Genomic DNA, 13,271 nt, shown 5'->3' on the forward strand with positions numbered 1-13,271 from the left:
GAGGATTCCCTCTTTTTCTATTGATTGGAATAGTTTCAGAAGGAATGGTACCAGCTCCTCCTTGTACCTCTGGTAGAATTCAGCTGTGAATCCATCTGGTCCTGGACTTTTTTTGGTGGGTAGGCTATTAATTGTTGCCTCAATTTCAGAGCCTGCTATTGGTCTATTCAGGGATTCAACTTCTTCCTCGTTTAGTCTTGGGAGAGTGTAAGTGTCCAGGAAATTATCCATTTCTTCTAGATTTTCTAGTTGATTTGCGTAGAGGTGTTTATAGTATTCTCCGATGGTAGTTTGTATTTCTGTGGGGTCGGTGGTGATATCCCCTTTATCATTTTTTATTGCATCTATTTGATTCTTCTCTCTTTTCTTCTTTATTAGTCTTGCTAACGGTCTGTCAATTTTGTTGATCTTTTCAAAAAACCAACTCCTGGATTCATTGATTTTTTGGAGGGTTTTTTGTGTCTCTATCTCCTTCTGTATTATATCTTGATAATATTTAGAAAATTAATAAGTTGGGTCCTTTCAAATCTTCCTTGGTAAAATAAAAATTCTGTATAATTCATAAAAATTGAATATTGCTTAGAGAAATAATTTTACTTGAGTAGTATTTAAAGACATCTGTATATTATTCATATTATAGTTAGTTAATATGTCTGAAAGGCTTATAAAGTGGTGTATATTTTTATCAATGTCCTATTATTTCTCCATATGGTTTACTTAATGGTTTTTCCTAAGAATAATAATTATCTTTTCTTAGAAGCCTTACAACTGCATGTAGATGAAAAGCCTGTTTTATTCTCTATTTTAAATTGAGCCAAAGATAAATTTTTCTGCCATTGACTGCATGAGCCACCTATAGTGCATGAGCCTGAGTCTTCAGAACAATTCATCAGCAAAGCCCCTGGTGCTGTCTTTATGGGTGCTGGTTGATTTACTACTACAAGTTTGTAAACATCCCTCAAGATTATGATTAGCTCAGTGCACAAAAACCTGCTGATTTTGTGTTTCACTGTTGATGCCAGGACAGAGGAGACAGCAAGAGTGTACACTGGAAGTTTGTGACTGCTAATATGTTGCTGATTATTTGCCACCCAAGAAAGAGAAAGATGAGTGATGGTCTATAGTGTTTCTCAGTAGTGGGTCAAATATTCTGAGTGGTTGCTGAAAGCTTCCATAATATTTATCAGTGTTACAGTCTCTTAGTAGAAAGTATGCAGAAATATAATTGGTAAAAAACAATAACGTTTTGGAAGTCATGATGAGATTTTGATAGTGCCAAAAGCAGTGAAGCCTTTCATAGCTCAACTATATGTCTTCCCCTGGAAGCATCTAAACATTCAAAGTATGAAAAGGTAGCATAATAGAATCAGCTGGGACTTCAGCTCTGGATCCCAATGTTGAAGTATAGTTAGCATTTTTTTACTATATGAAGTAATCTTTTTTCCTAATTTGGTGATACCTAAAAGTCTTTGAACCAATATGACATTTAGGCCAGTTTGTTCCAGTTCATGAATATACGAATTTAGTTTCCAATTTTACAACTCCAGAGAGCTGTTACTTTCACTGGGTATATCCAAACCCTGTCTTCCTAGACACTAGCCTGAATCAGCAATTTCACCACCTTCAAACCTGGTTTATTCCAACCCCAGCACTCTTATGCATCCCACTTTATTCAAACCCTTAAAAGGTCAACAGGGCACATTAGAATACTGTCTCACTGTCCTTATATTAATAAATATTTCCAACCATAAGCTGTGGCCCCAAATCCCATAATAGTTCAAACAAATGTCATGTTCCCTGAACATAGTGCATTTTGTAATTTAAATCCACACTGCTGTTATTAGCCATATATAGCAGAACAAAAGCATGGTTTATGGTATTTTAGTCATTATTCTAGGGGATAATCAAGAAAACTGAAGAGATGGCAAGAAAACAGAATTTTGGTTTCAGCTTTTCCATGTTGTCACTCAGTCATTGTCAGTTTCCTGCAATTTACAGCCTGATCTTAATATTTAGTTGGGATGGTTTAATAACATAATCATATGTTCCTCATCAAATCTCATAGAATACTCAACTTTCTTGAAAAGCCCCTTGCAGCTTCCAGTATGCTTCGCAAGCAGGTGGCTCTTCGAGGAATACTGAAAAACAGTGTATATTCTGCCAGTTTTTTCCCCAAGAATTACCTTTCTTCCACATTTTATTTTTAGCCTGTGGGTAAAGTTCGGTATTTTGAACCTATTTCAACACATATTTTCCGCTAAAGCATGACTCAATTGCCAGAAAGAAACATGGAGATTGAGAAATAGGATATCTGAGAGATAAACAACCTGAGAAAGTGGAAACTGTGTCCTTAACTCCTTAGTGTCTAATACAAAGCCTGCACTCCAAAGCAGCATTTGTTTTAAGGTGAGCCTAACACGGCCGTAGAGGTCGTTGCCCTTGTAATGCACTGATGCATCTTGTGCCTCTTCACGTGGAAGTCAAGAAGTGTGGCTGCTCTTCCTTTCAGGTTATAGGGAACCTTGTGACTTCAGCAAAGAATCCCTATTTTAGCAAAGCTCCAATCTCTGCTTATCTGCAGGTCTTTAGTTGACATGATTTCATCCATTCTTTCCTTACTGGCAAACTAAACATATAAATTTAAAAAGTAAACACACAAACACACGCATATGGCACACACACAGACATACAAAACCAAAAAAAGCAAAAACCTGCTAAAATTTGAAGAAGTAAAAGAAAAAAATTAAAATAATCTTAGTTGATGAGTCTATATCTTCAGTGTAAGTGTACCTTCTATAATGCATCCTTCTAGGTCAATCAAAAGGAACTCATTGCACCATGTAGGCTTTTCATTGTACTGTTTATGCTCTTATGTTTTACTATTCTTTACCAAGTTATTTACATCCTTAAAACTTATTTTTTTCTAAATTCAGTGCTCATTTGTATTCTGTTTCTAATGGAATCTACTTCAAACTTCCTTGACTAGGAAATTTATCATAATGGATATTAGTGTATATATATTTTTTACAAAATCACATGAAATCATTTTTAAATCCTATTTTCTGTTTTACACTGTTCTCTCTCTGTTAATTTTCCTTTGTTCCTTGTTCCCACCCTCTCTAACTCTTTGCTGGCTTTTAATAAATTAGTATCAACTAAAGATTTCCTATCCTGGAAATTTTATCTTCTCACTGAAAGGCTATCTGAGGTTAAAACTTTGAAGAAAATAATTACTCTAAGGTAGCTTAGTAAGTGGGAAGAAAGAACAGGGGTTTGGAAACGTGAAGCCTCTTTTTTTATCCAAAACATGTAACTTATCCAAAAAGGAACAATACTTTTATTGTTAGGCTCAGTAATAGAAGACCTTCCATTTCTATACATTGGAGACGATTATATTAAATCTATCTACTATTATTATTACTGCTAACTACACCCTAACAGTATAAATTAGTTTCATTTATATATAACTGAAAGTATGTAAAATAATGTAATGAAAAAATGAAAGGAGACAGTATCTGCACATTTAATGCATTTCCTTTTCCTAAACTCTTTCAGTAACATACATTTCTCTATTTTATTCTCAGTCCCTGAACTTCATGGGAAAAACAAGCCATTGATCTCTTATGTAGGGGATTCTACTGTCTTGACATGTAAATGTCAAAATTGTTTTCCTTTAAATTGGACCTGGTACAGTACTAATGGGAGTATAAAGGTAAGATAGTTCCTTGATTTGAAGAAAACAACAACAACAAAAAACATTTATTTAATAAATAACAAGATTGTAACAGACTCAACATTCCTAAGATGATTTATACTTTTGTTATCTTGTTCTTTAGCTTATGTTCATAAAGAAAGAGCAGTGACAAACGGAGTTTTCATTTGATGGTTTTTGGCATGTTTACATTATACATATGAAGATACTCTTAATGTTTCATTAGCTGGTACTTTGTTTTTTAGGTTTAACAATTTAATTACATTTTTTGAAAAGAAATTACATTTTGTGTATAGTTGCCTAGTTTAGAAATAACTCCATTAGAAAAGATTCTTTTTAAAAATCATGCCATGAAAGTAACTAGAAAAAACGCTAGCCACCTTTTTGAGATTCTGTCTCCTGAAACATCTGTGATAGAATGGAAAATAATGGCACTATTTGAGAAAATAATGAAAACTTGTAACTTAATATTACATCTTGGATTCTATCAGTAATTGTCATTGGCCTTTTCAAGATACCTGCGAGAAGCCAAATAGTTTTAATTCCGTTTTTACTAACAGAAATCACTATTCAGAGAGCTGATATTAAGAAAAACATGAGTATTTTGTAAATAATTTCTGGTTTCCTTTCTTCTCCCCAAATATCCTCTAATGGCAGGAAAATTTAGGACATTGTCCTTTATGAGGCACCCTTCCTTTGCCCTGGCACTAATAAGCATTACAATTTAAAGTCCCATTAAAGGCAAGCTATAATTGTAGAAGGAACATGTGAGACAGTGTAGATGTTACAATGAAATATTAAATTCTTTCTTAGACAAAGTTAGTGTTATTATAGACTATTGAAGGATGGCAGATAAATGACTCAGAAGGGAGTATGACTTATTCTGTGCTAACACGTTCAGTTTTTCAATGAAGTAGCTCCAACAAAATCCCGTACATGCAGACTGAAGTCATTCCTACTCCTGCTTGTCTTCTGATGGATGATGAGGAAAGGCAATCATTGTGTATATGTAATTTTTTTTAAAAAGTGTAATTTTGTAAAAACAAATGTCAACTGTGGTATTTGAAATACACAGCTTTATTTATTGATCTGTATGTGGTACGACAATACGTGAAAAACATTAGCCTTCATCTAATTATATCAGATGTTGAAAATGTCATTTTAGATGTACTGGTGCTTCTGTCCATTGCTATACTAATCATTGTCTTCTTAATTTGACTCTAAGCATGAGTCATATTAGGGTGTGAGAAAAGTTTGGGGAACAGGGGGCAGGTCAAAACTTGAGCACAAATGCCTTTTCAAAATGTAGACCAACCATGTGCATCAGAATCAGCTGGGTACTTATTAAAAATATGGTACTTTGATTGATTAGCTCTGACCAATCTGTACCAAACATCCCAGGCAGTGCTGTGCACATGGTGCCAGGTTGCTGTAATTTTTTTTGCACAAATAATATACTCACAGATAGTTCTTCCTTTGATAAGCTCTGAGAATATTTGTATGCAAATTACCATTTATTGAACAGTGCGGTTGAGTGATGGAGCAGGAAAAGCATCAAATGGCTTGGGAATAAAATTTAATTTAAATAGATTAAATAAAACAGCCCCAAATAGCTTAGTATGTCACCTTGTGAGGCTGTGGAAAACCCAGCAACTCTTAGAAGCCAGCTTACCTGAGAGAGAAAGAAATTTCAGATATGAAAAGGCAGAAGGTGTGCAGTTCACTTTGGAACCCAGGCTCACAGGGGCTCCCCTCCATTCTATCTACATCAGCTCCAAAGGCCTGAAAGTTTCATCTACATTTCTAGCCTGGGGAAATCACATTGTCGGAGTGAGCAATTTTCCTTTATAGGAATGATCAGAAATAGTAGCTTCCAGGGTGGTAGTTGTTTAAATATGTGCCTGTGCTTGTGAAGGAAAAAGTACTTTGACTAAAGCACTAGGCAAGGATAGAAATGTGAGACTCAGGTGATTGGGATTTTTCTGTTTTTAGTTCTTCTATAATATTTAGCCATGATGACCTACTTGCTTCTTTGTAGTTTTAAACATTCACTGCTAAATCCTTATAGCAATGTATACATGTTTTCTTTGTTCCCTGGGAGATCAAACTCTGATAAGACTTAAGTCTGTTATAGATAACCTCTCATACATTTTAATATGCTTTTCTCTAGTAAGCAATATTGTTGGCATTATCTTATAGCTTTCACTCAGAAACTACATCATGTATCTTTTATGTGCTATGATAGGAATGGATTTTAATGTCTCTTTATATTAGGTTCCTGTTGGTGTTCAAATGAATAAATATGTGATCAATGGAACATATGCTAATGAAACAAAGCTGAAGATAACACAACTTTTGGAGGAAGATGGGGGATCTTACTGGTGCCATGCACTATTCCAATTAGGCGAGAGCGAAGAACACATTGAGCTTGTGGTGCTGAGCTATTTGGTGCCCCTCAAACCATTTCTTGCAATAGTGGCTGAGGTGGTTCTTTTAGTGGCCACCATTCTGCTTTGTGAAAAGTACACACAAAAGAAAAAGAAGCACTCAGGTGGGATTACTTTTTGTTTTTTGGTTTTTTTTAGAAAGTATTATCAGTTAATTATAAGTATCATTTACTTATATGGATTATGATTTGATACATTGCAATGACTTTAGGATTTTGGGGGAAAATCTTCATTTTCTTACTTGGAGCAGTATTTAGGTTTACAACAATGGTGACAGTGAGTTAGAAACATGTGTCAATGGTCTTCCTGTTTCAATTCCTGAATATAAAAGTGCCTTTTTTCTTTCTCTTTCCCACCTCACCCCTACCCTCCCCCCCACCATTTTTTTTTTTTGGTGCTACTGGTACCTAAGTACCAGTTAGGTGATATGTATTCTAGCCCTGGAGTATTAGAAAAATCTATGGTAGCTTAATATAAAAAGTCTCAAAGAAACAGTTTTTCTTTTACTTAGATTATCATTTAAAAAAATATTTTATTAACCATTCCAGAGTTCTTATTGAAGAGAGACTGTCCTGTCATTTCCTATTTTTGCAGCCTGTGCCTGATGGGTTACAGGTTGATAAAGCAATAATCCTCGAGAAAATTGACCTTACATCCTGTTTTCTTTCCTGATTTTGTACTAAATTTTTAATGATTTAAGTAATGACAAACTAAGCAGTCATGTTTTTGAAAATACCAAGCCACTAAACTATGTTTGATCAGAAATGCAGATAAGGTCTATAGTGCAGATGAAGGAGGTGTAGGTGTCTAAGGTAGCATGTCTCTCCTTTATTCCAAACAGGAGAAACAGCATAGTACTTTCTTACTTAGGAAGGAGGTTTAATTGAGCATATATGTTCCATAAAAATGACAAACCAACTTCATAGTCAAATTCTTCTTTTGTTACACAGATGAGGGGAAAGAATTTGAGCAGATTGAACAGCTGTAAGTATTACTTTTTACAGATTAATTTTCACTTGAGTAAAATACAGGGAAATATAAAATTGAATGAAATATTTGCAGTTAGGGGGGAAAAAGGCAGAGGAGTATTTTCTGTATATGTCTATGTGGTGGTGAAAAGTGGCATTCCACGTCTGCCTGCCTCCGTGAGAATTCTTCTTCATCACTTACTACCTGCACTTCTCTGTATTTCAGCTTTCTTCTCTACAAAATGGATTTAATAATAGTACTCACCATATGAGCTTTTTGGATGGAATGAATATTATATATGTGTAAATGCGTAACATAGGTTTTGGTGCACAGAAGGTGTACAGTAACCATCAGGAAGTATTTCATATTATTTTTTTAAAGCAATGGTTCTCAAGCCTGGCTATTTTTGATCACTTAAGAGTCTCTTTAAAAATACAGTTGCTCAGACCTTACTGAATCTCCTGGATCAGAACCTCTTGGGTTGGGGCTATGGCATCTGTATTTCTTGAAAACATCTACAAATGGTTTTGATCCTCTGTCTGTTGAAAATCACTGGCCTAGAATTCTATCAGTTATTCAGAGAACACAAATTGTGCCACAGGTTCTCTTACACAGCCTTTGTTTAGAGTTAAGCATGAGGATGTCTGGAAATAAAATCACCAGGGATGTAATTTAGTTTGGCAAAGATGGGAGTTCCGAATTCCTCCAAACCGGAGAACTGAGTACGGAGGCCAGTGAAAGAGGTGTCTAACACTGGGATTAATGCCTAAACAATAGAGCCGAGGGCTGGGGGCCAGGAAAACGAGGCTAGATTAAAGTTGCTGCAAGAAACTTGAGAAGTGGAAGGCCTGAGCAACTATTACCGACACAAAATGGCACTTAGAGTTTATCAGCCAACAGGAGCTCTGTGGAGTGAGTGTTACAGGCACAAATAGCAGGAGTGGAGCAGACAGTTGTCATTTAGATGTTTGTAGACATTATTCAAATAATCATGTTCACTCAGTTCACATAGGCTGGTAAAATAAACCAATATGATATGAGCTTCCAAGTTAAGGGCACAAAATAACTACATCAGAAATCCTATAACACCAGATAGAGAAAAGCAGCATTGTCTTAGAATCATAGACTCCTATAGTTGAAAGGGAATTGTATCTCTCCCAAAGGAATCCCTTCTCTTTCTGGAGAGCATAGACATTTATGTTGATTTGAACTTTTAATCTTTCCTATTTCCATGTGTTGGCCTTTTTCTTGTTCTTAGCATCATATAACAAACATGACAGTCACTGACATATTTGAAGACAGAACCTTGCTCGGGTTCCTTTATTCTCTGAGCTCTGCCTCCCACTGTCTCTAACCATTCCTCTGAGCTTACATTTGGAGGTTGCATTCTGATTTAAAACACACTGTGAAAGTATGGTGCCAGAACAGTGTGGAATGGACCATCACTTCTGAACAATGTAAAATAGATTCAATCTATAGTGTAAAAGATGAATTTTTTTTCTTCTGAAAATTGGGTTAATGTACATCATTTTGCTCATCTTGTACAGCACCATAAGGATCACTGAAGGTGTTTAGTTTTTCTTATCTTTAGGTTATTTCACTATCTTTAGATTGTATACAAATATCAAGGGCACTTGAACTCATTCAGAACAATGAGCTTTTTGGTGCCCCTCAAACCATTTCTTGAAATAGTTGCTGAGGTGTTTTTTAGTGGCCATTATTCTGCTTCTGAAGAGTACACACAAAAGAAAAAGAAGCACTCAGGTGGGATTTCTTTATTTTAGAAAATATTATCAGTTAATTATAAGTAACACTGTCTTGTGTCTTATGATATGCATTATGATTTGATAATTGAAGCCTGCCCCTAAGACCTTGAAGGGCAATGTATTCATTATGCATACTGGTTATTTAGTTTTAGTCAATCTTTAGAATCTGAGGCCCACATTTGTAGTCCTGCTGTGATAAACTTTGGGGAAAAAGAACCATGTTTAACCTCTAATTCAGTGTAATAAGCACACAAATGTATAGCACCAATATCACACATGTTGGTTGACCTCCTAATTGGCTATTACCTTGCATGTTTTCAAAACAACACATAAGTTATGGTCTTTATGCCCAAGTCCTCACTCATGCTTGGGCAGAAGCAATTCTCCCTGTGTATAAAATCAACAAGCTTTTATCACTGTCATTTGTGGTTACAGCTCCTCTTCAAGCAGTGCCATAAAAATAAATTCAACATTGTAAGTAAAATATTTTTAGGAAGAAAGAATTCTGTCTGTATTGACATTTTACATTTTAACCTGATAGCCATATCAGTGATGTACTTACTTAATATTATGTAATACAAACATTTAGTAATTTTCTTTTTTGTTTTCTGTACAGGAAATCAGATGATAGCAATGGTATAGAAAATAATGTCCCCAGGCATAGAAAAAATGTAAGTTACTTCTGAATGATATTCCAAATAAAAGGTAAAATTCAATATACATAGGCTACCTATAAATCAGTTACTTTTTTTTAGTTCCATAAAAGATCTGGTCATTTATGATGTGCTCAAATATGCTTGTTTACACTATTATAGGGGAAAATATACAGTACAGTTATACAAAAATAAATCCTTTTCCACCAGAGGACACATAGCAACCAATCTAGAAGTAAATCTTTTGCACTGGCTACATATTTTATTTTATCACCATGGGCTAGTTTCTTTTACAGTTTTTCATGTAGCTGTATTTGTATTCCTCTCAAATTTTCTGGATTTTCTGTTATTTTAGTTTCATATATCCCCATATATTTGGAGGTGTAAACTTATGCATACAATATGCTAACTTTCTTTGCTGATTAGATTCAAAAATTTTAGTTCATCAACATTAGAGTAGGAGATCTTTGTTTTGGCAGTAGATTGGATCCCTCACTTCCCAGTATTTTTTGCTTTGCTAAAGTGATAGTAAGTTACTATAAAGTAACCAGAATATACTAATTATATTTGATTATGCTTTATTTAACTCAGGAATCTCTGGGCCAGTGAATGCAAAACCTCATGTCAAGAATCATTGGAAGATATACAGAGTTTGTATTCCAGCTTTGTTTATCCTTCCTGTTAAGAACCTCTGAGTTTTTGGTTTTAAAAGGATGAAAAGCTTATGCAACATGCTCAGCAGGAGCTTCATCAATAATACATGCTATCTCAGATCTAAAGGCATATTTTCATTCTGTAATTATGTTACATAAAAGCAATGTAAATCAGAATAAATATGTTAGACCAGAATAAAATTAATTATATTCTGGTCTTCAGAGGATGCACGGAACAGATATCAGCAGAATCACTTAATACTTCATAGAACAAAAATCACTCAAAACCTGTTTATAACCAAAGAATTCATGAAAAAGAAAAAGAAAGCCTTTGCCATTTGTCTTAGAAAGTTTTTTTTTTTTTTTTTTTTTTTTTTTTTTTTTTTTTTTTTTTTTTTTACAAAATCATGCTTATTATTAGTATCTATGGAAGTATATGTAACAATTTTTATGTAAAGGTCATCTTTCTGGGATAGTGAAAAAATATGTCTTTACTAAGTTGAATACTTTCTGCCTTTGCTAATGATAGTTATTGTACAATGTCTATAAGAAAAACATACCTTTTATCCAGAAATATTGGCTTAAGGCAAATAAATAAAACTGTGCTTGCTCTAAAGCTCTGTCACTACAAAAGCAAATTTTCCAGTCTTTATTCCATTCATAACCACTACTCTCCCCACCAGGCTAAAGTGCTTCTTAGTCTTTAATTAGGGTTTCAAACTTCATAAGGTACACCATTGTTTATGTTTTAGAGTACAGGTCCATATAGTTGTAATACCTAAAACAGTGCTACACTGATGCTTTTGTGGCTGATGGTTTCCTGGTGTCTTTGATTTAACACCTGGCTTCCTGGTATCTATGGCTGGTTAGATATCTAAACTTGTATTATTAGTGCTTTACAATAATAATTCCCTTGACTGAAGTCCAGAAGTACTAAAGTACTTCTTTTTTATTGCTGTGAATGCCTTAGACTTATCTTCAAAAATAGAATGCATTGTTTCTATTGCATATATAACTGAAATATTTTATAAACTCACTGTAATCAAATCTTATAAAATCTGAATCGACATGAAAAGTTGTCAGTGCTTGAATGAAATACTAAAATCATGCCACAGGATGCTAGATAAGGTAAATGACCATGATGTATCCTTGGAGCTGGTGGGTGCAGTGTTCCACTGCTCGCAGGGCAATAACTTTAAGAATAGAAGCAAAGAGTGGTGGTATGGAACCCAAGATTCTTGGCGACTAGGGGATTTAAAGGTTGGAGAGGAGGACTTCAATGATTTGAAAAGAAATACTTTATAAAAATTTACTCCATGTATTGGCTAAGAAAAATATAATAAAATTTTGGTAGTCAAAATTATATCACTAATGTTTACCATTATTACTAGTATGAATAATATACATAAGGTAGTGACTTGGAAGCTGGTCAATTCTTTGTTGGTATAACAAAATGCAATATTTTGTTGTAAAGCATCCTAACTACACATATAAGTTTGCTGAACTTGAATACATCCCAGTAATGGCAAACTTCATTTTATTCTTGGTTTTCATTTTATTCTGGTCTCAGGTCCATGCATTTATTTTAATTTAATTAATTACTATTTTGACATTACTTGGGTGATATGTATATAATGGTAGATAACCAATCAGCTTAATTAATCTAAACTATTTGAATTCAGGGAAATATTAGTCAAATCTGCTGTTTGACTAAATACAATTCAAAGCAGTATATTTGTGACTGGGAATATAGAACACAAGGAAACAAATGTGTAGCCCAACAAATGTGTAGCCCATCTGCAGTATACATTCTTCCATTTAGCCACCACTAACCATTGAGGCTGATACAATTTTCAAGCAAGAAGCATTGCTTCCCGAAGGTAAAATAATCAGAAATATTTCTATAGTAAATTGAATTTTTAATTGGCAATACGGTTTTTTTGTTTGTTTGTTTGTTTTAGCAAAAATAATTTATTTCAGTAACCTTAAATAGGAAAAGTACTCAAAAATTAAAGTTGATGTTTGGCTTTTTATAGTCTTTCTAGAGGACTTCTAGAAAATTACCAGTGTTGGATTTTAATCTGCTTCCGTTAACCAATCTTATAGTGATGATAAATGGATTAACTAATACTGACCAACTGTAAATTGACTGCAAATAATAAGCCACATAAAAGCTGAAGCAGGGAAACTACTCCAAGTTTATATATTAGGCACCTTGGGTAATTCTCTTAGTCTTTCCAGCTAACAAGGATTTTCAGCATAATAAGTAGATTTAATGATGGCATAAAATTCCCAGATACTTTCATATACATTTTTTTGCCAAAGTGTAAATCTCCTTTTGCAGTCTCTTTGTTATTATTCCAACATCTAGCTTCTCAGACCCCAATCTATAACTCATTGTGATATTTTCTTCTTCTGTGTTAATTAACACTTATGGGTCATGAATCCCTGCTCCTTTGACCTTTTTAATAGCTCATGAATCCACCCCATTGCCTCCCCAACTCTGCCCTCACCAGCTGCAACAGCTAATGCCTTGATTTTCCTACATCAGTCTCCTTTTCTATTAATCCCTCTTTTGCATGGCTGCCTGAGTCCACTTTCTCAAACACAAACCTCACTATGCAACTTTGGAATCTCTGTAGGGTCACCTTTGCCATTTCTTAATATTGCATTCTCCAAATTGCTAATCTCTATCCAGTCTCTTGAACTAGACTTGGCACATGGAGATTCCGCTCAGAAAGTGCTCTTCACACTTCCACCTGCTTGACTAACCCCAGGTTATCTTTCAAGACTTGAATCTGATCTTGTGTCTTAGAGAAGCCCCCATACCTAGTAGAGCAATTACCATCTTACATGCTTAAATAACTCCACATTTATTTGTGTTTATTACTCTGTGTTATAAATACACATTTGTTGTTCTCTCTCTTGGATTATTTTCTTTCTTTGTCCTGTAACTACCACTGAAAGGGTGCAATAGAGATGTCTTGAGATGTGTATTGAATGGATGAATGTATAAATAAAAATTAAATTTTGTAAATTTCTACTTATTCTTAGAAAAACAATCTAAATTT

General features: G+C 34.4%; 1 protein-coding gene across 2 annotated transcripts in view; it reads left to right on the top strand.

Annotated features, from left to right (window-relative positions):
* The window catches only part of EMB (embigin), a 51,690-nt gene extending 41,173 nt beyond the window's left edge, over positions 1-10,517 (top strand). For both annotated transcript variants that reach the window (XM_023210566.1, XM_023210567.1), the window contains exons 5-9: positions 3,585-3,712; positions 5,987-6,263; positions 7,110-7,143; positions 9,511-9,565; positions 10,139-10,517. In XM_023210566.1, coding sequence (XP_023066334.1) covers positions 3,585-3,712; positions 5,987-6,263; positions 7,110-7,143; positions 9,511-9,565; positions 10,139-10,156 — 512 coding nt within the window. In that variant the 3' untranslated portion in view covers positions 10,157-10,517. The remainder of the gene's footprint in view (positions 1-3,584; positions 3,713-5,986; positions 6,264-7,109; positions 7,144-9,510; positions 9,566-10,138) is intronic.
* The last annotated feature ends 2,754 nt before the right edge of the window (positions 10,518-13,271 follow it).

The sequence above is a fragment of the Piliocolobus tephrosceles genome, chromosome 4 (assembly GCF_002776525.5).
Source record: "Piliocolobus tephrosceles isolate RC106 chromosome 4, ASM277652v3, whole genome shotgun sequence".
Classification (NCBI taxonomy): Eukaryota; Metazoa; Chordata; class Mammalia; order Primates; family Cercopithecidae; genus Piliocolobus; species Piliocolobus tephrosceles.